Source organism: Osmerus mordax, chromosome 19 (assembly GCF_038355195.1).
Source record: "Osmerus mordax isolate fOsmMor3 chromosome 19, fOsmMor3.pri, whole genome shotgun sequence".
Taxonomy (NCBI): domain Eukaryota; kingdom Metazoa; phylum Chordata; class Actinopteri; order Osmeriformes; family Osmeridae; genus Osmerus; species Osmerus mordax.
Window position 1 is genome coordinate 7,230,274 of NC_090068.1, and position 21,106 is coordinate 7,251,379.

At 53.2% G+C, this 21,106-nt stretch overlaps 1 protein-coding gene across 6 annotated transcripts in view; it reads right to left on the reverse strand.

Annotated features, from left to right (window-relative positions):
• The window catches only part of specc1 (sperm antigen with calponin homology and coiled-coil domains 1), a 60,228-nt gene that overhangs the window by 19,906 nt on the left and 19,216 nt on the right, over window positions 1-21,106 (reverse strand). For 5 of the 6 annotated variants that reach the window (XM_067256834.1, XM_067256836.1, XM_067256838.1 and 2 more), the window contains 4 exons: window positions 4,713-6,262; window positions 2,934-3,141; window positions 2,125-2,198; window positions 1,615-1,793 (listed from right to left, as the gene is read on the reverse strand). In XM_067256834.1, coding sequence (XP_067112935.1) covers window positions 1,615-1,793; window positions 2,125-2,198; window positions 2,934-3,141; window positions 4,713-6,262 — 2,011 coding nt within the window. Of the gene's footprint in view, window positions 1-1,614; window positions 1,794-2,124; window positions 2,199-2,933; window positions 3,142-4,712; window positions 6,263-18,135; window positions 18,264-21,106 lie in introns of those variants that run through there. The other variant, XM_067256839.1, reaches the window with a different exon arrangement.

Consider the following 21,106-nt stretch of genomic DNA (forward strand, 5'->3'; position numbering starts at 1 on the left):
ACAATCAGACAAACAGATCGTCAGACAGATAGTCAGACAGACGGTCAGACAGCCAGTCAGACAGCCAGTCAGACAGCCAGTCATGACAGCCAGAGAGAAGCAGCAGAGAAGGTAGCAGTGCGTTAGTGGGAGGATCAGTAGCATCACGCAGGCTGGCTCTAACGGCATTCACTCTCAAGGCATTCAGTGTCAGGACACTCACCTGGGCTTTACATAAGGAGCCTTGTCACAGGGGCTTCCTGCTGCTTCAGCTGGGGGAGGGGACGCGGCATACCGGCTAGTCCCTCTGGAGGGCGCAAGGTCAAGCACCTCACACTACCTTAGCTCTGTTTCAGCTCAGGTGTTTACTGTTGTGAATAGTGCCAAATAGGGAGACCCTTCACTGTTCCCTCCAGCGCAGGCTTTTGCTCAAACTATGGATATTTTGTGCTCGAAAAAGTATTATTTATCGACTAAACCGGAAATAAATCAAACAAAACACTGGATATCTTTGATCGTATTTTCTCATCTACAGTACGCATGTATGTTTGAATCTACCACTGATTTTCAGGCTTGGTTATTTAGTTAATTGTATTAATTGCGGAGTGGCGATACAGATCCTGTAGCCCTCTCCAGTCCAAACTCACACAGACCTCCTCACAGAGGAGGTGACTGGCCCAGCGATCGGCATGAAGGACGTACTAACACACCCCCCCGCAGCCTTCACACACACACACACACACACACACACACACAGTCGACTGAAGGGTGTTACACCACTAACACCATTAATTCAATCAATAAAATATGTTTTTGGTGCAGCAGAAATAGTGGTGACACAACGTTTAGAAAAAATAAACAAACACAACAGTGCAAAGTTGTCCAGCTGTATTTCACCAGCATCCGTTTTCCTGACAACTGACGTGGTTAGCAAAGTTGAATTTATTTGTTCTAGAATGCGATAAGAAGGGCTAATCATGGAAACCTTCATGTGCGTCTGTCTAAACGGTGCTGGTAGTAGTGAAGTGACAGGCTAGAGTGTTGCTACAAGTCGTTGGTTTGAGACGGACCAGGCCAGCCAGAGAGTTTGCAGCTGCTTGAGGATACAGAGAGAAGTACTGCAGGAGAAAACGGCTAATCTATCAACAGGGTTTGCCAAATCCCAGGACTGTTAAACCCCTCCAAATCCAAGGATTTAAGATGAGAAAATCCTAGGATTTGAGGTATTAAGATTACACTTTGTTAAATCGAGAAATCATAAACTACTATTGGGCGGAAACTAAAATTCAATGCAACCCCTCCCGAAAAAGGCCCCCCCCCATTAGCACAATCTCCTCGGAAAAAGTTGACTTTCGGGAAGCTTCTTAACAAATCTGTCCCAGATCACAGGGAACCCAAACGTCCGTCTCCCACCTGTCTCCCACAGTTAACTAGGACCAGACCATACATTCACACCGACAGTGGGATGTGGCAAGCCCTAGGACAGAGAGGGTGTGTTAGGAGAGAAAGAGAGAGAGAGACAGCGAGGCTACAGCCCGATGCTGAGAGGGACGGGGAGGCAGGGAGAGGAAGGGGGGAGGGTTAGACAGAGACAGAGGAGAGGGACAAGTGGGGAGGGGTGGGGTGACGACCTACCTGCCGACCCCCTGCAGCTGCTCCAGGTCGGAGGAGAGCTTGGCGCTGTGCTCCTGCTCCTCCTGCAGCCTCCTCCGCAGCGAGCGCAGCTCCTGCTGGGCCTCCACCTTGATGTCGTTGGCCACCACCACCGCCGTCTGGAGGTCCGCCTGGAAGCGCCGCCACTCCTCCGTCTCGTCCTGAGGCACACGCGGGGCACGCCGGTGAGGAGCGGAGACACGTCCCACACACATGCAGAATGTGCTCATGCGTGTACAGTGGGAGATCTCCCTATGGGATCTCTCAGAATTGGGGAAGACCAGTGGGAGATCTCCTCTGGGATCTCTCAGATTTGGGGAAGACCAGTGGGAGATCTCCCTCTGGGATCAGACCAGTGGGAGATCTCCCTTTGGGATCTCCCAGACTTGGGGTAGACCAGTGGGAGATCTCCCTCTGGGATCTCTCAGACTTGGGGTAGACCAGCGGCCAATCTCCCTTTGGGATCTCCCAGACTTGTGTGATCTGACTCACCTTCATCTGCTTGCTGAGGATCTTTAGCTGTCGCTCCACCTCAGCCTTCTGCTCCTCCAACTTCTTGACTTGGTCTGCAGAGGAGGAAGGAGGGAAGTCTTTGAGAACATTTTCCCTGAAGAACGTCACATAAATAAACCGACTTGACATCCTACGAAGCTCATACTGTAATGCTTCAATTGTTTTCTTCTGAAGGCTAATCTGGTAGGCGTGTTCATCTATCACAGTCTCGAAGTGTGTCTCGTTACAGCTGTGTGGCGTTTGCATCTCGAGACAAAACGTGTTTTTCATTTACTGGAATTGTGTTTAGAATGATCACAGGGCTGGCATTAGTTATATACATGACTGCATGATGTGTCTGACTTTTTCCTAATTTGTCACAAGTCTTGTAGCATCCAGATACAGGGCTCAAGCTGTCAGTGCAAATCTAGATGCATGCGAGAGATAGAGAGATAGAGAGAGAGAGAGAGAGAGAGAGAGAGAGAGAGAGAGAGAGAGAGAGAGAGAGAGAGAGAGAGATAGCAAGCAAGAGAGAGAGAGAGATAGCAAGAGATAAAAAGAGAAAACAACTCGGAGTGACAGAGATGGAAAAAGACAAGGAGAGAAGGAGTGAGAAAGAGAGGAAGACCGCTAGCCCTCTAACCCCTACACCTGGGTAAAATCAATCACACTTCATTTTTTTCATCCCTGACCAACAGTATGAGCTGTTCCCACGAGCAGCTCAGCGTTCAAGCTAGGACTTCCCTAAGGTCCAAACGAGAAGCTATACGCTAACCCCGGGGGGTGGAGCCTGCGGGGCTGACACTCACTCTCCAGGTCCAGGATGGCCTGGTTGGTGTGCAGGTGCACCGCCCTCTGCTGCTCCACCTGGTCCTCCAGCTCGAAGATGGTCTCCTTCAGGTCCTTGATCTGGGCCTCGGCTTGCTGCCTGTCTTCCTCCAGGGCGCTGACCCTCTCGCTCAGGTCCAGCTCCCTCCTCTCAGCCCGCTGCTGGACCAGCCGACACTCCCCCTCCGTCTGGGGGGAACACACCAGATGACGGGTTAGGTTAGTCGGTTCGATGGGGAGGGATTGTGTTTTGCGGTGGCCGCCTTGAGGTGGCGCTGTTGCCGGTGGTGAATCCCTTTCTACAGCAGGACAACGTATGAGGCGTTTCAGCGACACAGAGAGACCGTGTGTGCTCCTCGGCCAGTTGGAACACGAAGCGTCCTGTGGTGTGTGAAGGTGATCTTATGACAGCCCTGATTCAGCACAGTCTGATGTCAGGAACAGGAAATGGGAAATGCGGTTTGACGCCTACACTGTCAGTGTCTGTGCCGATGCATGAACTCGAGGTGAAAAGGACCAAAGCAACAGCTGTTGATGGTCTTTCCCCAGTTGAGATTGAAGGTGACGATGACTCACCGATCTTATTCCATTTATAGTTCATGGTTTTGGAGCACGACTGATCCCCTCTCACTGCTATTAGGAGGCATTGGTGCAGTGCCCGTTTGAATCAAATACTTTTATGATCTGGCTAACAGGGTGGGTCTCAGAGTGCGTCCTGCCATGTGGAGAGATACCATCTTGGAGTGATCCATGGCTCGGTGCAGCTCAACATGGCGGCAAACGCTATGTTTGGCGAATCGCTCATCCAAACGACAGTCAACACTGCAGGTCGTCCCTAGCGACACACCGGCTGAAGGTGCCACCTACACCGTCATACAGTACCCTTTTTTTTAGGTAATTGAGAAAGACAGATTCCTGCCTTTACAGTTCGATGAACTGACAGTAATCTACTGGAAACACAAACAGTGTGTGGCATTAAACCTTTTCCAGTAGATTACATGGGCCTCATTTACAGAGCACGACGCTGGCGTCTGGGGCCACGAGGGGGCGGGGACCTCCCCCTCTCGCCCTGGCGAGGCCAGGAGGCCTGAGTCCGATTCACCTCGGCTCGCCGTCCAACAGTGATGACATCACAACGCTGAGTCACAGCTGCTCGGGACACACCCCGGGATGACATCATCAGCAAGAGATGACAACCCAAACCCAGAGATTGGGTTGTGTGAGATGTCAGGGGGGAAAACCACAGCTTGGGCAATGATCCCCCTTTCACAGGATATGACTTCACTTGTCAGGGTTGAGATCCTGGCTCCTACAGGATATATAGTCTGTCTAGGCTGGAGTGCTATTCAAACCATTATGGCGGTCTGACAGTGACTTATTGTGTGCACAGTTAAATATGAGCAGGGAGGCGTGTGTTTGCACTTTCACCACAAAGACGAAACGGCTCTTTGCTAATCCTTGTGCACACCTGGTGCTAACAAGGAAGGGATAGAGCAGAGACTGTGCACTCCTCCAAATCCTGTAAAGGAAAACATGTTCCTCTAACCTTTGCTCTCTTTGAAATCCACCCAAGAGTCTTTTTATAATTCTTCCTCTCACAAGATCATGCTCAAGCTTCATTGAATTCGGTTGAATGTGAGATGCGTGATGTGTGATACAGTGTCCCTATGAGCCTTCAAGAATGTTATGTGCCTGCGTGTGCAGTCTTAAAGACCAACCCCTCACCCATCCGCCGACACCCTCCCCCGTATCTCACCCACCTTGGAGAGCAAGGCCCGGACGTGCTCGGCGTCCGCCTGGGCCTGCAGCCGCTCCTGCCGCCCCTCCGTCACCTCCCCCTCCAGCCTGTCTCTCTCCAGGTGGGCCGCCTTCAGCAGGCCCTGCAGCTCCGTGTTGTCGCTGGCGCTCTGCATGGCCTTCAGCTCGCACACCTTCTGCTTCTCCACGTCCACCTGGGCCCTAAGGCGCCCGTTCTCCCCCCTCAGGCCGTCGGCCGCGGCCCGGAGCTCCTCCAGGGCCAGGGCGGCCCGACCCCCGGCCTCCACCTCCCTGGCCACGCGGGCCTGGAGGCCGTCCCTCTCCTCCCTGAGGGAGCGCGCCTGGCCCTGGGCGTCCTGGTGCTCCTGCTCCAGGGCTCTCAGGCTCCCCGTCAGCTGCTGCTGGATGCCCACCAGCTTCTCCCTCTCGAAGCGCGAGCCCTCCACCAGGTCCGAGTACCGCTGCTCCAGCTCGGCCAGACGGGGCCCCTGGCCGGCCTTTTCCTCCTCCTCCGCCTCCCTCTGGGCCTGGAGCAGGGCCTGCTCCTGGAGCCTGGAGGCCAGGGCCTCGTTCTTCTGGGCCAGCAGCTCCAGCCTCTCCCTCTGCTGCTGCAGGGAGGCCTGCAGGAGGCCCTTCTCCTCGGCCAGGCGCTCGTTCTCCGCCGTCAGCTCCTGGACCACCTGCTGCTGGTCGGCCAGCTCCTGCAGCGTGGCCTGGAGCTCCTCCGACGTGCTGTGGTGGCTCTCCTCCATCTTCTGGATCTGCTCCGTCAGGCTCTCCACCGAGGGGTCGCGACCCCCCGCCGCCGACAGCCCCTTGACTACGCCGCTGCTCGCAGAGTCGGCCCGCGAGGGGATCTTCTCAAACTCCGAGGAGTCGGGCGAGGGGGAGCCCTTGGTGATGTCGCTGCCGGAGGAGGCGGAGGTTTGGAGTGGGCTGCCGCCGGCGGGCGGGCGGGGGAGTTCTGACGCGTCGTCGTCGCAGGGGAGCCCGTTGACGGAGGGCTTGGAGGGGCTGGCGTTAGAGGTGCTGTTGCTGGAGAGAGGAGAGGCCTCCAGGGACAGCAGCTTCTCCTTCAGGCTCTGGTTCTCCTCCCGCAGAGCAGCTAGCTCCCGCTGGAACTTGCCGTTCTTCTCCCTCAGCTCCCCCACCAGGACCAGGGCTTCGCCGGGCAGGCCCCGCCCCTGCTCGGGGCCTCCCTCCTGGGGCGAGGGGGTGCCCGAGGAGGGGGAGCAGGAGGAGGCCTTGCCCCGGCAGCGCTGCAGCTCCATCCTCAGCTTGCTGATCTCAAACTCCTTGGCCTTGGCTTCCGCCAGCAGTTCCTTCACCTGGCACTCCAGCAGGCCCTTGTCGGGGCCCTCGCAGTCCGCCCGCCCCTTTGCGGAGCCCCGCTGCTTGGCCAGGGTGGACAGGCTGGAGGTGCTGGAGCTGGGCACCATCTTCTTGGCTGTGGACGTCCTCAGCTGGTCCCTGAGAGACACGCGGTCTCTGGGGACGGTGGGAGCGATCTCCCTGGGGGCTGGGATGCCGGACTTCTTGGCTGGTTGGACACCTGTGAAGCAGAGGTCCAAAACAGATTCAGCGTATGCTGTAGCTACTTGGAGAAGCTGTCTAGGGCAGTTAAAACACTTAGAACTTCTCTTACTGAAGTCTAAGTATGAGGTAATGTAGCCCTACCCGACTAAAAACAGCCACACACTGTTACTGAGCTAATTTAAAGAAGTTTTCCCATTATATCTGCTAACTATTAAACAGATTTATGAGGATTACCTCCAGCCAGTCCATTGATTGAGCTGGTAAGGTTAAGATAGCCTCTTGTGAAATAGACAGGCCATAAACTTATTTCCATTCAGGCCAAGCTAAACCCTTCCAGCAGTGATGACGAACCGTGTCTCACGGCTAGCCAATGAAAACGGAGAGCCAAATGACGCAATAGACGCAAGGTGGTCCTTCACATTTCAGTTCTGGAACAGAATAACAAGACACCATTCTGGCATCCTAGTTAGTTGGTGACTCCACTACTCAAACTAATGTTGGTCATGTCAAATGATTCTTTCATACTGCATTCACGGTGCTCTTCTACCGTCATGGTGTGTGTGTGTGTGTGGGGGGGTGGGGGGGGTCTGTCTGGCACCATATCTGTGCTCCCGAAGCATTCAGAGCTCAGCTGGGGCCTTTCAGTAGCATCAGCGTGGGCAACCAGCTGTGGCTTTCCAGACCCCTCACAAACATGAAAAGCATTTACTGCCCCCCCCCTCCCCCTCCCCTCCCCCTCCCCTCCCCCTCCCCCCCCTCCCCCCCTCTGCATGAGCGGAGCACCGTTTAAAAGCTTGTATTGTTTGATTTCAAATCATCAGCAAACACCAACACACATAGGGGAGGTTTTTGTATCCAGGGATGACAATGGTGGTCCGTCGGCACGTGGAACATTCCAGGACAAAGAACCTCAGACAGTCAGCCGGGCACAAAGAGAGCCTATGTGTGTGTGTGTCTGTGTTTAGGACCCAGACACACACACACTCTTTCATTAAACCCACAGGGCACACACACACCCCTACATGGGCACAAAGATGAAGCAGCTAAACACACACACACCTGCACACACACACCTAAGCACCAGATTACACAATAAAGACAAACATACAGAGCCCAAATCACACAACTACAGGCATCCTGATCGTATTTGGAATGGGTATCCGATTTCCCCCAGGGCGTTTTCAAGCATCCTCCCATTGACAGCCCACTTTCCTGAGACCATCACCTCATTGTCTAGACTGGCAAATGTGGCTATGGCTGCCAAGCCTGGCACAATCTGCACAAAAAAGTGCGGTTTAGCATTCTAAACCTGCGATCCTGTGGATGAGCTGACACGACCGAGACAAGGGCAAAGAGAACACAGTCAGACACACTGGAACAACCTTGAGCCACACGACTATATATAGCAAAGAAATGTCTTGCTTTTTATAATAACAATGTCAAAAATGGTCAGGTTGCAAAAACGCATACTAAAAAATGCCACATAGTTCCAGTTTCAGTACCCAAAAAATTTATACAAGTAAATGCTATAAGAATCCCAGACAAGATTGGCACACAGACCGTGGACACTGGAGGTTGGGCACCCGGTCCCACGAGAACGCGGAGGAGAATCGAACCTGACTACTCAGCTCGAGTGTGAGCGAGCTAGCCAGTCGCTTGAACTCCCATGAATCAACTTAGTGTATCTCTCCTATCCGTCAGGTCCAGACCCTCAGCGGTATACCCAGTGGACTCTGCCAACACCTCCCCCCGCCATTAAAAATCTATAACGATTTGTCTCTGTATTTCACAGTGGATGCATCCCTTCCAGACAGAATGAGGCCAGGCGCTCCTAAATTATGCAGATTATGAGATGTAAGATTTTAACACCTAGATTGAAGAACAAAGAGTTTGGGGTATGTTGTGAAAGAAGCACCACCACATAGCCTGTGGTATCACCCCAAGAACAAAAAAACATCTATTAAAACACACAGGTATGCATATGCACAGTCAGACAGTGTTGTGTTGAGTGATCACATTTCCTGGTGACGAAGGCCATGGGAGACCCTTGTCTGTCCATCTGTCTCATCACAGACGCCTACGGGGACGTGAAACAGAGGACAGCTAGGGGGGTCCGTAGCCTACCTCAGACCCTGCAGGGAACGGAGGAGGAGGGAGATGGATGACAGAGGGGAGAGAGATGGGTGACAGATGAAGAGGCGGAAGCGTTGAAGAACAGTCATTTTCCATGATGATGACTAATGGGTTGGGAGTGGGGACTCTCTGGGACATCGACCATTCATTGGGACCCCCCCCCCTCCCCCCACCCCCCACCCCCCTCCACCCAGCTAAAGATCCGCTTCTCCTTCTCCGCCCCGGCAAACCGAATCAAACCCAGATGGTGGAGCGCTCCGGATGAACTCACTCCTCTCTGGAACCACCACCTCTCGCTTGCTGCACCATGACATCACTACCCCTCCGTCTCCGGGCACATGCCGTAGTGTGACATAAATCAAAAAGAAAATCACGACGAGCCAACGCGGGCCGTACGGCGCGGCGCTGGGGGGGGGGGGGGAAGTTGCTGGAACACCGCGGCGGCTGGGACATCTCGCTGCGGCGTGGAGAGACCGTGACAATGGAGCTCTCTCTTTTCTCCCTGAGCCACTGTAACCAAACCTGGCCTGATATGGGGAGGCACGCGGTGATGGATGAGAGAGGCCCGGTTGGACACACCGTCTCAAGGCCAGCGCACAGCAGCTGCTCGATTGTGAATCATCCCATCAAACGCACGCTACTCTGCCAGCCTCAGAGGAGGGCAGACTAGCGTGCCGGGAAAGAGGGGGAGGGGGGGAGAAAGAGAAAGAGAGAGAAGAGAGGAGAGGAGAGAAAGAAAGAGAGATAGAGCAAGAGAGAAGGAGAGAGAGAAAGAGAAGGAGAGGAAGGGAGCGAGAGAAAGAGAGAGGGACTCAGGCATCCCACGGGCTGAGAAGTGGGCTGGAAAAGAAGAAAGGTATTGAGCCTCAAAGTCTCCATCTCGTCTGCAGGGATCACCACGGCTGCCACCTGCCTGTCGTGGGAGAGAAACAAACTAAGTCTGTTTATCTAAGCCATGTTTTTCCGAATGTACAAAAACGTTGAAAGCATTCATTATGATTGAATTACAGGCACTGAGATAATAGGCAAGAGAAACGATTTGGAAGTAGCAGTTGAGAGAAAAGCTTCCTGGCTCCGGAGTTAGCATGGCCTGACTTTAACCTTTAGCTGACAATGTCGTGTTAAATGTTATTCGTCTATTTTTAGCAGCAGACATGGGAGTAAAGCAGAGTGAGGGAGAGAGAGAGAGACAGAGACATAGAGAGAGAGACACGTCAGTGTTCCTCAGTTTTGATTAGAAGTTGTCCTCTGGGCTGGAGGTCCCAGCTCCAGTCCCATTCAGCCCCGGTCAGTCCTGGGAATCTTTAAATCAAGCCCCAGGAACAACGTCTGGACTGGGGGAGCTGAAAGGCTCACGGAGGTGCCTCCCTCCACTCACAGAGAATAAATCCTCCCACAGCCTCTGGGGACTGGCTCTCATTGATAGCGTGTAAATAATCTGAAACACCAGCTTTGGAGAGAGAGAAAGGGCATGCGCTGCCAACAAGAATGGGCTCACTGTCATAGAGGGCCTCTTTCATGCTCAAGAACAAGGAATAGTGGGGCCTACTGAACATTTCGTGACACAGTGGTTTAGTGTTTTAAAGCATGGCCATTCTCAGCGGGGGAGAAAAGTCATTTTGTCAGCGCTGAATGGAGTGGGCTGTGTTCACTCAGAGGTAGAAGGTGTTGGATGAGCAACCACATAAACTCTGTTCGGCTAGCAAGTTTGGCTTAGGCAAACTGTAGGGACTATAGCCAAAATCAACAGTCCTTTGGAAAGCAGCTAACCCCAAATAAAACGTTTAAACTTCCATCGGCGTGTTCCTAAACAGAACCCTCCAAATGTCAAACATCGACAGTGGACGAGTGTTACCTCATTCCTAATCGCGTTGAATCGCTGTTGCTGGAACGAACGCGCTGTTTACACGAACTCATACTTTAATTAAAAAGAATGCAGCCTGCTTTTCCGATGATCTGATAGCACTCCATGACTTAACGCGAGTCTTCCTCTCATCATAATAATGCACCCTGGCTCTATTCTATTTTCCTCTTTCTCTTCCCCCCTCTATCTCCTCTTCTTTCTTTTTTCTTCTCTTCTCTCCAATGAAGACTGAGCTCTCAAATAACTTGAGTCGTGTGGCTGGACAGACTCCAGCATTGGCCCGACAGCTGCCAAGACGGAACACAGTGCATTGTGGGCCATGCGGTCCGTCTCTGATTTACAGCATGTGGGTGGACATAAAAGTAAGGGATGACAGATTAGCGATTCTGTCTCGTCAAGAGTCAGGGCCCTGGCACTCAGAGATGACATCGTGATACAATGGCTTCACTTCAATCAGAGACGACCTTTTGGTCGAGCCCTCCTTCTCCCCCTCCGCCCCCCCAGTCAGTGGAGTGCCAGGAAGTCCAGCCTCATGTTTTCCAGTCAGGTGGATGTGGGGTGGTACATTCTCACACAAACAACACCAGCCTCACTGTCTGGCTGCCTTTCCTATTGTCCAGCGGACAGGATGGGGTAAGGGAGTGGGGGTGGTGGTGGTGGGGGGGGTTCAACTGGAGCTTATCTGTCAGACGTTGGGCCTCCCTGGCATTCCTCTCCTGGTACTGGGAGAGGGAGGGGGGAAATACCGGAGGTTCTATGTGCGTCATGGTGACTATGCATGGAGTGGCCTGGATGTCCCCTGTCCACACTGCACTGAATGGAAACCCCATGACATGTGACACTGTAGTAAACAACGGAAATATGGGGAGTATTCACTCTCACTGCTTAAAGAGATTGTTTTCGATCATTCCACAATATCTGGGCCACTTTTTGGGGGGTCTTTTCGACTTTACTTCTTTCGATTGAGACAGTTTGACATAAAAGCCGGGAGAGAGAGGAAGACATGCAGGGAATAAACGAACCTCGGCCCCTGCGGTATGGAACACTTTCTACGCGCTGCTTATGCTAATATGGGCCTCTGATCTTCGGAAGCTTCCAGCACGTCAAAAAGAACTCCAGCAAAGCTGAACCTCAGGTCGGTTACAGGACATGACATCATGTGGAGGGGGTGTACCGTTGGGAGAGTGGAACTGCAGATGCAATCGGCTCAGCCCCACTTCAGAGCCAACGTTACCAGATCCATTTTATGGTCCAAGCAGCAGGGGATATTATACATACTAAAGCATTGGGAGAGCTCTATTAGTGCAGGATTTCAATAAGTCCCTCGTTTCCCATAGACCAGATCCACTTTGGAGCCATTTCAGGGACGAGGGATCTGATTTATCTTCTGTGAAGGGCAGTGTAATTGGGTTTGCCGGGGGACAGTCAAGTGTGTAAATCAGGTAGATGGTGGTCAGGATTCTGCAATGTTCCCCAGGACAACAGAGAGCAAGCGCACCTTAGGGAGCGGTGCACTTAGACAACACAGCAGTCAAGGGGGAGGCCTGATCCCTGGGCTTACTGGAATGATTGCGTTGGCATTGTACACAAGTGCACTTTTGGGAGAAGTCCACGATCTGATCCACACACAGAACAAAGCAACAACTCTTCCCTTGTTCGGTGGAAATGTATTTTTTTCCCCTGCAGATCTTTCATGGTGCCTACCAGTGAACTTGGTGGAGCACAGGAAGGTAGGAGGGAGTCTGGCGTGTCTCGCTATGAGGGATAGGCGGTATTAGAATGGAAGAACCTGTCACCATATTGGCTGAGGTGATATTTCCTCCTTTGGGCCCGTCCAATAATAATCATGCATATAAATAAGAGCGAGCAGAATGGATGTGGCTTGGCTGGGGGCTGATAGGACGCTGTAAATCACCCGGTAACGCAGGAGAAACGCCCAGCCGTCGAGCCCAGTTGCCGGTATCAAACGGCTGAGTCACTCCCGAGTGGTGACATGTTGACTTGCAATTCGTTAGGAAAATAGACTTGCACTCCGAACATAGAAAAGCCATTACTAGATTACAGAGTGTGCAGGAATGCTGCTTTGCTAAGTCTGAACAGAGATATCCCCCCCCCCCACCAGAGTTACAGGAGCAGCAGGCACAGGAGAAGAAGTCTGGGCAAGCACGCCCCACCTCCATCGTATGCGTGAGGAAAAAAAACAGCCATACTGTGGATCCAAGGCCTTCTGGCAAGTCCATTGTCAGCAGGTGGTACATCAATCACACTGATCCACTACTGAGAGGGTGAACCTACCTCTGTTGTTTTAAAGGAACTGTAGTTTGCGGGCCTGTAGCTGTTGAAACGCTACGCCGTGCAAACAGTATTCGGAGCCCAGTTAGCCCGCTTTCTGCTCCAAATGTGAACCGAAAAACAGCACGCTGTAAAGTATTGATGGGAAAAATAAGCAATTCCACAGTGTGGCTTCTGAGAGAATAAACATAGTAATCGGTCATGTGCATGCGGATGGTAATGCTGCAGTCGTAGCATCGTTTGGTGATCAACCAGGCTTTGATGACACCAATTCTCTTCAAAGGCTGCAGTTAGTTCAGGACAGCGGTCCACGAATCTCTCGTGTTTCCCATGGTGGGGTTTATTTGAGAAGGGGCTAAAAGGTGAGAGCGTTGGCTCCACCAAAGACGTACATCAGATGACCCTGTTTACAAATCAAACACTCCATTAGCAGGCCTGACTAGATCAAAACAGCAGAAGGAACCGGTTCAAAGGAAATGAAGGGAGCACATGGACCCATGAGAACTCCGGTTTCATCTGGTTTCAAAACATAAGCTTCCCTGACCTTCTCTACATCGTTTATACATTAGTCTAATGATTCAATACATACTGTAAGCTACTGCACAATTTAGAAGAGAGCAGGCCTGGGAGAGAATATTTCCTGGAAACGGCAGTCAAAAGGATAAGAGATAATATATTTGTGGGAGGATTAGGTTGAGAATGGGAGATTTTACCAGGCAGGATTTAAAAGGTTTGAGGAGGGCAACACACACACACACACACAACTGCAATTGAAAGCAGAACAGAACAAATTGTTCAGTAACTTTAGCATTGCAATATGTTGTGTATTTGATTGCATGACCTTCATTGTTGGAACAAGCCACTTCCATCCAAGCTGAGATTTATGTATCCACTGCTAGATGAAATCCAGGGCTGGTACGTGACCTTGCATTAAGCTGCCGTGCTTGGATTAGGGCACATCACACACACACACACACACATCACACACACGGGCTTGTGGGAGGAGATGTCAGAGCCAGCAGACAGGGACTGTTCTGGAGAGCCCACAGATAAAAACGTGTGCTATGTGCGCACGTTAAATGTGTCATCGACGGAGTCAGAGTTCATTGCCTTTGTGTTCGCCTAACGCGCATGTCGGCTGTTCAGCGGGACCGCGCACGCTTTGATGTCTGTGTGTTGAATGGTTACCCGCAAAACAGGGACATTTACACACAGGACACACCTTGCTTTGTCAACAGAGGACGTTTGGAAACACACAGGTGTTGACAGTGCCGGCTGTTCCTGAGGGCCGGTCCCCACCGCGCTCTCCCTCTGCTCCGAGCACCGCTGAGGCGGCACATTTCTCCTGTCTTCCCACATTCTTTAGCCTGCGTCAGAATGCCATGAACTCTGGGTTGTGCAGTTATGCAGGGAGGGGAACTAGAGATGGTTGGTCTTGGGCTTCTTCAGAATCCCTCTCCCAATCAGGGACAGTGCAGCGTTGCCTGCGAGACAGACGCTCTAGAGCCTAGCTAGCTCCGCGGACTCCCTCCCAGGGCTGTGGGGAAACGTGAGAGACAATGGCGGAGCCTGTCAGAGCGGGCCCAGCTGTCTGTCTGTCAGGGTCAGCGGGCGAATCTGCTGACGAGGAAACACGCGCAGAGGGGGTGTGTGATGCGACACGGCATCACACACACTTCGGCGAGGAGGCACCTGCCTTGACAGGTACACACACACTCAGGGCAGCTTGCATGTCGCCTTGCAAAAACACACCTGCGTGACCAGACACATGAAGTCAGGCCATCACTGTAAATAACAATTTGTTCTTAATGATCTTGCCTGGATAAATAAAGGTTAAATAAAAAAATAAAAATCAACAGCACACTCGGGGGGGGGGGGGCATCTGTGATGCAAATAGTATCACTCAAGCAGGGAAGGGGGCGGGGGTGGGGGGCTATTTATCCGAAAAAGTATTCAGTGGATATAAAAGAATTCCTCTGCGAGAATAAAAAAACGAGTGCGTATTATGGCAGTCTGATACGTTTGGGTTAGGCGGCGCTGTGACTTGAGAGATCTCTTCCTGTGAGCCCGCGGTGTGTCCTGAGGTGAACCGCTGCTCCCCGCCCTCCCCGGCGTCCCGCGCCCCAAGACTGTGAGCACAGAAAAACAAACAGCCCTGTTGTTCCAAGGGGACCACCACTGTTATCGTTGCGTTGGTATCGCACAAAAAAAAACCCCGGCACTATCAACCCCTCTCCTGCTTTTCCCAAGCCTCTGGCAGCTTCTCCCGGCATTACCGCTACCTCCAAACATCTCCACTACGCTGGGGGAGAAACCGCAGAACCGTGCAGCGCGCTATCCTTTTTTGAGCATAAGAAAGGCTCTGGTCATCTCTCCCTCTCTCTCCCTCCCTCCGCCCTCCTCCTCCTCGCTTCACCACGGGCCAGAGGTTTTAATCCTGCCCCTCTCGCCTCCGGAGTGCAGACGGTCTGACTGAGGGGAGGCCGGTCTGAAAACAGGCCCCAGTAGGAGTCCATATTTCCCTGATAAGGTCATGTGAGAGTGTCTGTTGCTAGCGCGGGGCACCGGGCCGCTCGTCCAGCGAGGCGGTAGGGGGAGAGCGGCGCAGACCTCCCTATCTCAGCCCCAGACCGCCATCGCCTCCTCATCCTTCCACTCTGAGATAGCGCCGTTTTTCAAATCGCTGACAGTCTCCCCCCCCCCCCCCCCCCCGTTGTTTCCCCTAACATCGGTTTCCGTGCCAACCCCTCGACAGGGTTGTTCTAATCTACAGGCCTGACACCATCTCTGACTAAACACAGATGGCCCGACAGGCGATGCTCCGCTGCCTAATAGGACTGTCAGACTCGCACGATTCCCAGTAGTGGTGAAAACCATTTCAATGGAGATATTACGGGGGCGCTAGTGTGAAAACGCCTCATTAAAACGGAGGTACAACCGTTCATGGTAATGCTCTGGAGTGCATCGTCCAGTGGACGGTGTGTGGGGACCACGGTCGAGAGAGTCACCCTGGATCTGTGCATCTTTCGAGGTCAGAGGACAACGCGGCGAAAGGCGAACGATCGATTCGTGAACTGATTCATGAACGAACGATCGATTCACATTGAATCTTTGGAGGTTCCAACTCTAGGACGGAGCTGCGGACCTCCGATATTCATAATAGCCTGATTAATGAACGTTCCTGTAGAGGGTAGAGATCTTCATGGGGTCTAACAGAGCCTGACTCTATGGAGGGCGGAAACCCTTCCTGGACAGGAGAGGGGGAGATGGATGACACCGAGCCTAAGGAGCCCTAACAAGGAGCGGGGGCTAATTAAAGACATCCTACAATGAGTCTAACGATTGCTGACACGAACCGCTGGAACCCGTCGTAACCAGAACATTCATCACACGCCGTTTCTTTCCTGTTCCCAGCCTTCGTTCGAGGCTTCGGTTCCAGACGGTGCACTCCGCTTCTACAGAGCCAGGGACTGTTGGGGCTGGTGATGGCGTGGGGCTTCCTGTGTGCGGTGTATGTGATGAGTGATGCTCCACAGGTGGGCTGGGGAGGTTTGACCTCACGTGAACCGGAGCAGCAGCCATCGCGGTGGCTGGGTGTCAGGCCAGGGAGACGGGGAGAAAATAGCCAGACCCCGGGGGGATGGGATACCTCCCAGCTGTCTTACAGAGGGGAGTCATCGGAGGAGCTTTTGGAAGACACCTCACTGTGTGTGTGTGTGTGCACAAGCGTGGGTGTGTGAGAGCGTGTCTGTGAGCGAGGGGGGGTCAGTTTACGCAATTGTATGTGATTCACAGTTGCTCTGGACACAGGGAGAATCCTCTTTCAACCCAAATTTGGTCAGTAGTGAAAAACACAACTTTTAGTAGCGCAAGCCATGACGTGAAAAGAGCTTCATCGTACCTCGGCGAGATCCCGTCGACTCAATAGCTCGACTGCGCAAGGACGGGTCTGTGTGTGTGTCCTTCCGACTTTACGAGACCTGTTGGAGAGGAGGGTTGAGCGCGTGCGTGTGACTGGAAAAGGGGAGCTAATCTCCCCAGGCATGTGGCAGCTCCCTACTGTACCCTCCCAATGCTAGCGTGCTGCGCTATCTCCCGACACACACGCTACCGCTACCAAATGACATGGCTTAACACCCGCCAGCTGATAAACGCTGTGTAGTGTGTGTGTGCGTGTGTACTGAGAGCCCAGGCACACTGGCTGCCTGCCTGGCTCTGCACTACGCCCCAGCACAATGAGTAACACTGGGATTCCACTGCCCACATTAGCCATAAACAAGAGCCCTCTCAATGGACTGGAAAGGGATTCATATCCATGGATCACAGCGAACAGATGCATGAGTCAAAAGGCATGGCTCATGTCGTCCACATACCTGGCCACACACACACACACACCAGGAGAGAAGCGTCCACTGAGGACAGCAGCAGATTTGGGGGGGGGAAAGACATTGGCACTTGCTCTTCGCGTGCCAAGTCGGCTGAGATGAATTTAAAAGAGACTTTGAAATGGAAATGTGCAACTCTGTCTTTCCTCGGGGTACAGAGAGGGTGTGAGAGATACCATCTCCTCCCCTGCCTCCCGCCTCCTTCCTCCTCTGAGAGAGAGAGGAAACTGCTTTGAAATCAACCACAGTCAACATTTTTCATGTCCAGACACCCTCGGCAAACACAAACGCAAACACACACACATACACACTCACACGTTACACAAAGAATCATTCCGTTTAAAGAATGTAGCCAATGAGGGAGGAATGCTCCTCGTACCTCCAGTAAAGATTCCTCACTATCATGTGCTCTCATGTATACAACTGCAGGGGCATGTTAGTTAGATCTAGCACCGCCAGCACAACGTCTGCCTGGCGCAATATGTCCAACAATTAATCATTTAAATGGGATTCTCCGACACGCCATGAGATCGTTCATAACTAGGCTGTTTGGCAATGCCGGCTTTGCCTCCCACATCAATGGGGTACAAAGACAGCTAGTCAGTGAGGGAAGCGGAGAGAAAGAGAGCTACTGATATAAAGAGAGGGACACTAAGACAGAGAGATAAAGAAATACACAGAGAGAGAGAGAGAGAGAGACAGTGAGACAGAGATAAAAAAAATACAGAGAGAGAGAGACAGTGAGACAGGGAGATAAAGAAATACAGAGAGAGAGAGAGAGAGAGAGAGAGAGAGAGACAGTGAGACAGGGAGATAAAGAAATACAGAGAGAGAGACAGTGAGACATAGATAAAGAAATACAGAGAGAGAGAGACAGTGAGACAGAGAAAAAGAAATACAGAGAGAGAGAGACAGTGAGACAGAGAAAAAGAAATACAGAGAGAGAGAGAGAGAGAGCGCGACAGTGAGACAGAGAGATAGAGAGATAAAGAAATACACACACAGAGAGAGACAGTGAGACGGAGAGAGAAAAAAAAGAGAGAAAGAGAGCGAGACGGAGATAAATACAGAGACAGTGAAAGAAAGAGAGAGATAAAGAAGAATAGAGAGAGAGCAACAGAGAGCAACAGAGAGAGGGGGAGACAGCGAGAGGAGACTCCGGTCAGAAGACACGTTCAGTGATGGAGAGCCCCGACGCGCGGCACGGCAGCACACCTGACTCTCCCGGCTCCTCGACTCTCCCCGCCTGGTTCCCCATGGTGGTGCGGTCCGCTGCTCCCAAGGTCCACACCGGGACGGACTAATCCAACAACCACGACCACAGAGGGGGGGGGGGGGGGGGGAGTTTGGAGGTGTGGGGGGGGGGGGAGTCTGGCTCAGCTCAGGACCCAGGAACACGGTCTCCTATCCTGCACGGCACTATCCCGCACAGATCCACCGGCGAGAACAGCAAAAGCAAAAAAAAAACCTTGTTCCCTCCTTTTTCTTCTTTTCTTCTCTCCAGCCTTTCTTGTGGCTGTGTGTGTGTGTGTATGTGCCCCACTGCCCGGTGTATGTGTGTGTGTGTGTGTGTGCTGCCGAGGTCCTGCAGGCTGGTGACAGTGACACACTGGCAGACAGGCAGCACCGTGTGGGCTTCATTAGCCCAGTGACGGCTGGAATCAGCTCAGAGGAGGCGTGGCTTGCCCGGCCGTCGACACACACACACACACACAGACGCACGCACGCACTCAGAAACGCACCCCACCACTCCTCCCCCTGCTCCTACTCTCTGCCTGACAGCGCGCTGTTGACTCTCCCAGAGTCAGTTCACTCTCACCGCTGACATTGGAGCAGAGACGAACTGCTGCTTTTAGCAGGGGGTAGAGAGAGAGAGAGAGAGAGAGAGAGAGAGAGAGAGAGAGAGAGAGAGAGAGAAACAAGAGAGAGAAAGAGAGAGAGAGAAAGAGAGGATAGGAGAGGGCAGAGAAGGGAGGGCTGAGGGGAGGTTAAGGAGGCAGGAAAGAGGAGGAGGAAAGAGTCTATTTGTCTTCTTGGCGGAGCCTGACAGGCGAGCTCTTTTCTTCCTTTGCATGTGAACTCCCCTGACCTCGTCCGTCCAGCGGAGGCAAGGCTGGACGATTGGCCGGAGCTCTGGCAAACCATCCCGCAGGCTTCCAAACACACACACACACACACACACACGCAGCCCAACCCAGTGTTTTCATAGCATGGCTCTGTATTATGGAGAGCTGGGGGGGGGTGTGTGTGTGTGTTTGTGTGTGTGTGTGTGTGTGTGGAGGGGGGGTGACGGGGGGGCCCCCCAGACTGCTTCTGCCAGTCTCCCTGCAGCGTGCTCAGCAGGGGGGAGGGAGTGTGAGGAGAGGGTCTGTAAGAGAGGGAGGGTGTGGGAGGGGAGGAGGAGTAAGAGGGTGTGGGGGGGTGTCAGGGAAGGAGAAGGGAGAGGGGAGGACAGGCTGTTTTTTTCCCAGTCTCCCTCATTTACAATGTATGTATGTGTGCGTGAAATATTCATGATGATAAAAGCTACAGAGGGGAAACTGAGGTTGGGGCCGAACTTGATGCGTCATCTTTGGTTGGTTTGGTTTCCAGCGAGCAGTGTGATCAGAGAACATTGCTCCCTTTGTATCAGCCTTCCTCTCCCACCGTTTCTCCATACGTGCATGTGTGCAGTTGTGTGTGTGTGTGTGTGTGTGTAATGTTTACCCCACTCTCCCCTCCTAACAGCGTTATTACAGATCCACAGACTTCAGCTGTAGGATGCTGTGTGGAGCTTTTGGATATATCTCATAAAAGTTTGTGCGTGAGATGGTAAATAAACTGAAAAGCAATTTCGCCTCCTTCCTCCTCTCTCACTGCTTCCATCCTCCATCTCCCCCTGTAAGCCCTCTCCCCTCCCTCCCTCCCTCCCTCCCTCCCTCCCTCCCTCCCTCCCTCCCTCCCTCCCTCCCTCCCTCCCTCCCTCCCTCCCTCCCTCCCTCCCTCCTCCCTCCCTGTCCTCCTCCCTCCCTCCCTCCTTCTCTCCAGTGCCCTGGCCGCTCCTCGTGTTCTCCACTGATCCAGTCTTCTGTTGGTGCTCATGCCTGCAGAACCACCCTCAGTAAACAAACACAGCTCTAATCCATCTAAGAATGTTCTCCTCGCCACAGGGTGCCCATCCCAGGGGCCTCTCAGAAGGTCTGGCTAGGGGGGGGTGGGGGGGGGGGGGGATCCTTTGAGTCTCAGAAGAGTTCCTATAGCTTAGATAGACGCACAGTGTTGTTCCGTATGGTTTGAGAACTTCTGGACTCACACCCATGTCTATGTGGAGGAGGGGAAGAGAAGGGATGTATCCGTATTCTGCGTGAACCTGCTCGTCTTGTGTGTGTGTCTGTTTGTGTTCCCGTCAGAGTGTACGTGTCTGTCATGGTAGAGTGCTTATAGAGGCTGTGGAGCCCCAGAGGGGCCGAGGTGTGTCTGATTCATTCATGTGAGAGGGATGAGGAGAGGACCGGGCCCCCCGAGGGCCACATGTTCCCCTAACCCCCCCACCACCACCACCCCTCCCCAGTCCTCCACCCCCAGACATCCATGCCTGCCGTCTGAGCACGTCCACAACCGACCACGAACCAGAACCCACTCTTGGATGCAAGCGCCTCCGCGCCCTCCTCCTCCTCTCCTTCTTCTCTCCTCGATCCCCCCCCATCACTCACCGTGACAGCCCCCACACACACACACACACACACCATTTATCATCCCCACGCCGACGCCCTGGACGAGCGCGCACGGGGAAAAGCGTCCGGCCTGCTCGGATTACCCAGCCAGAACGGGCCGCGTCGGAGGGACGGGGGAGAGATGGATGCAGGGTAGAGGAGAGTGCGGCGCGCCATCTGTAGGAGAGGCAGCAGCCCATATGGAGGACCACCTGAGGGGTGGCTCTGCTCCATCAGTCACCGGGCCCTCCGTCTGCCCCCCCCCCCCCCCCCCCCCCCCCCCCCCCCCCCCCCCCCCCCCCCCCACAGGCCAGACCGCTGGGGGCTAAGTATGGAGGAATTTGAACCCCCCCCCCCCCCCCCCCGAAAAAATGGACACAGCAAAAAAATTAAAGCTCTATTTCACAAACCTAGCAGCAGAAGTAGACAGTTTGAGAGAGAGGGGAGTGAGTGGGAGAAAGAAGAGCGAAAGGGAGAGGGAGGGGGGGAGAGAG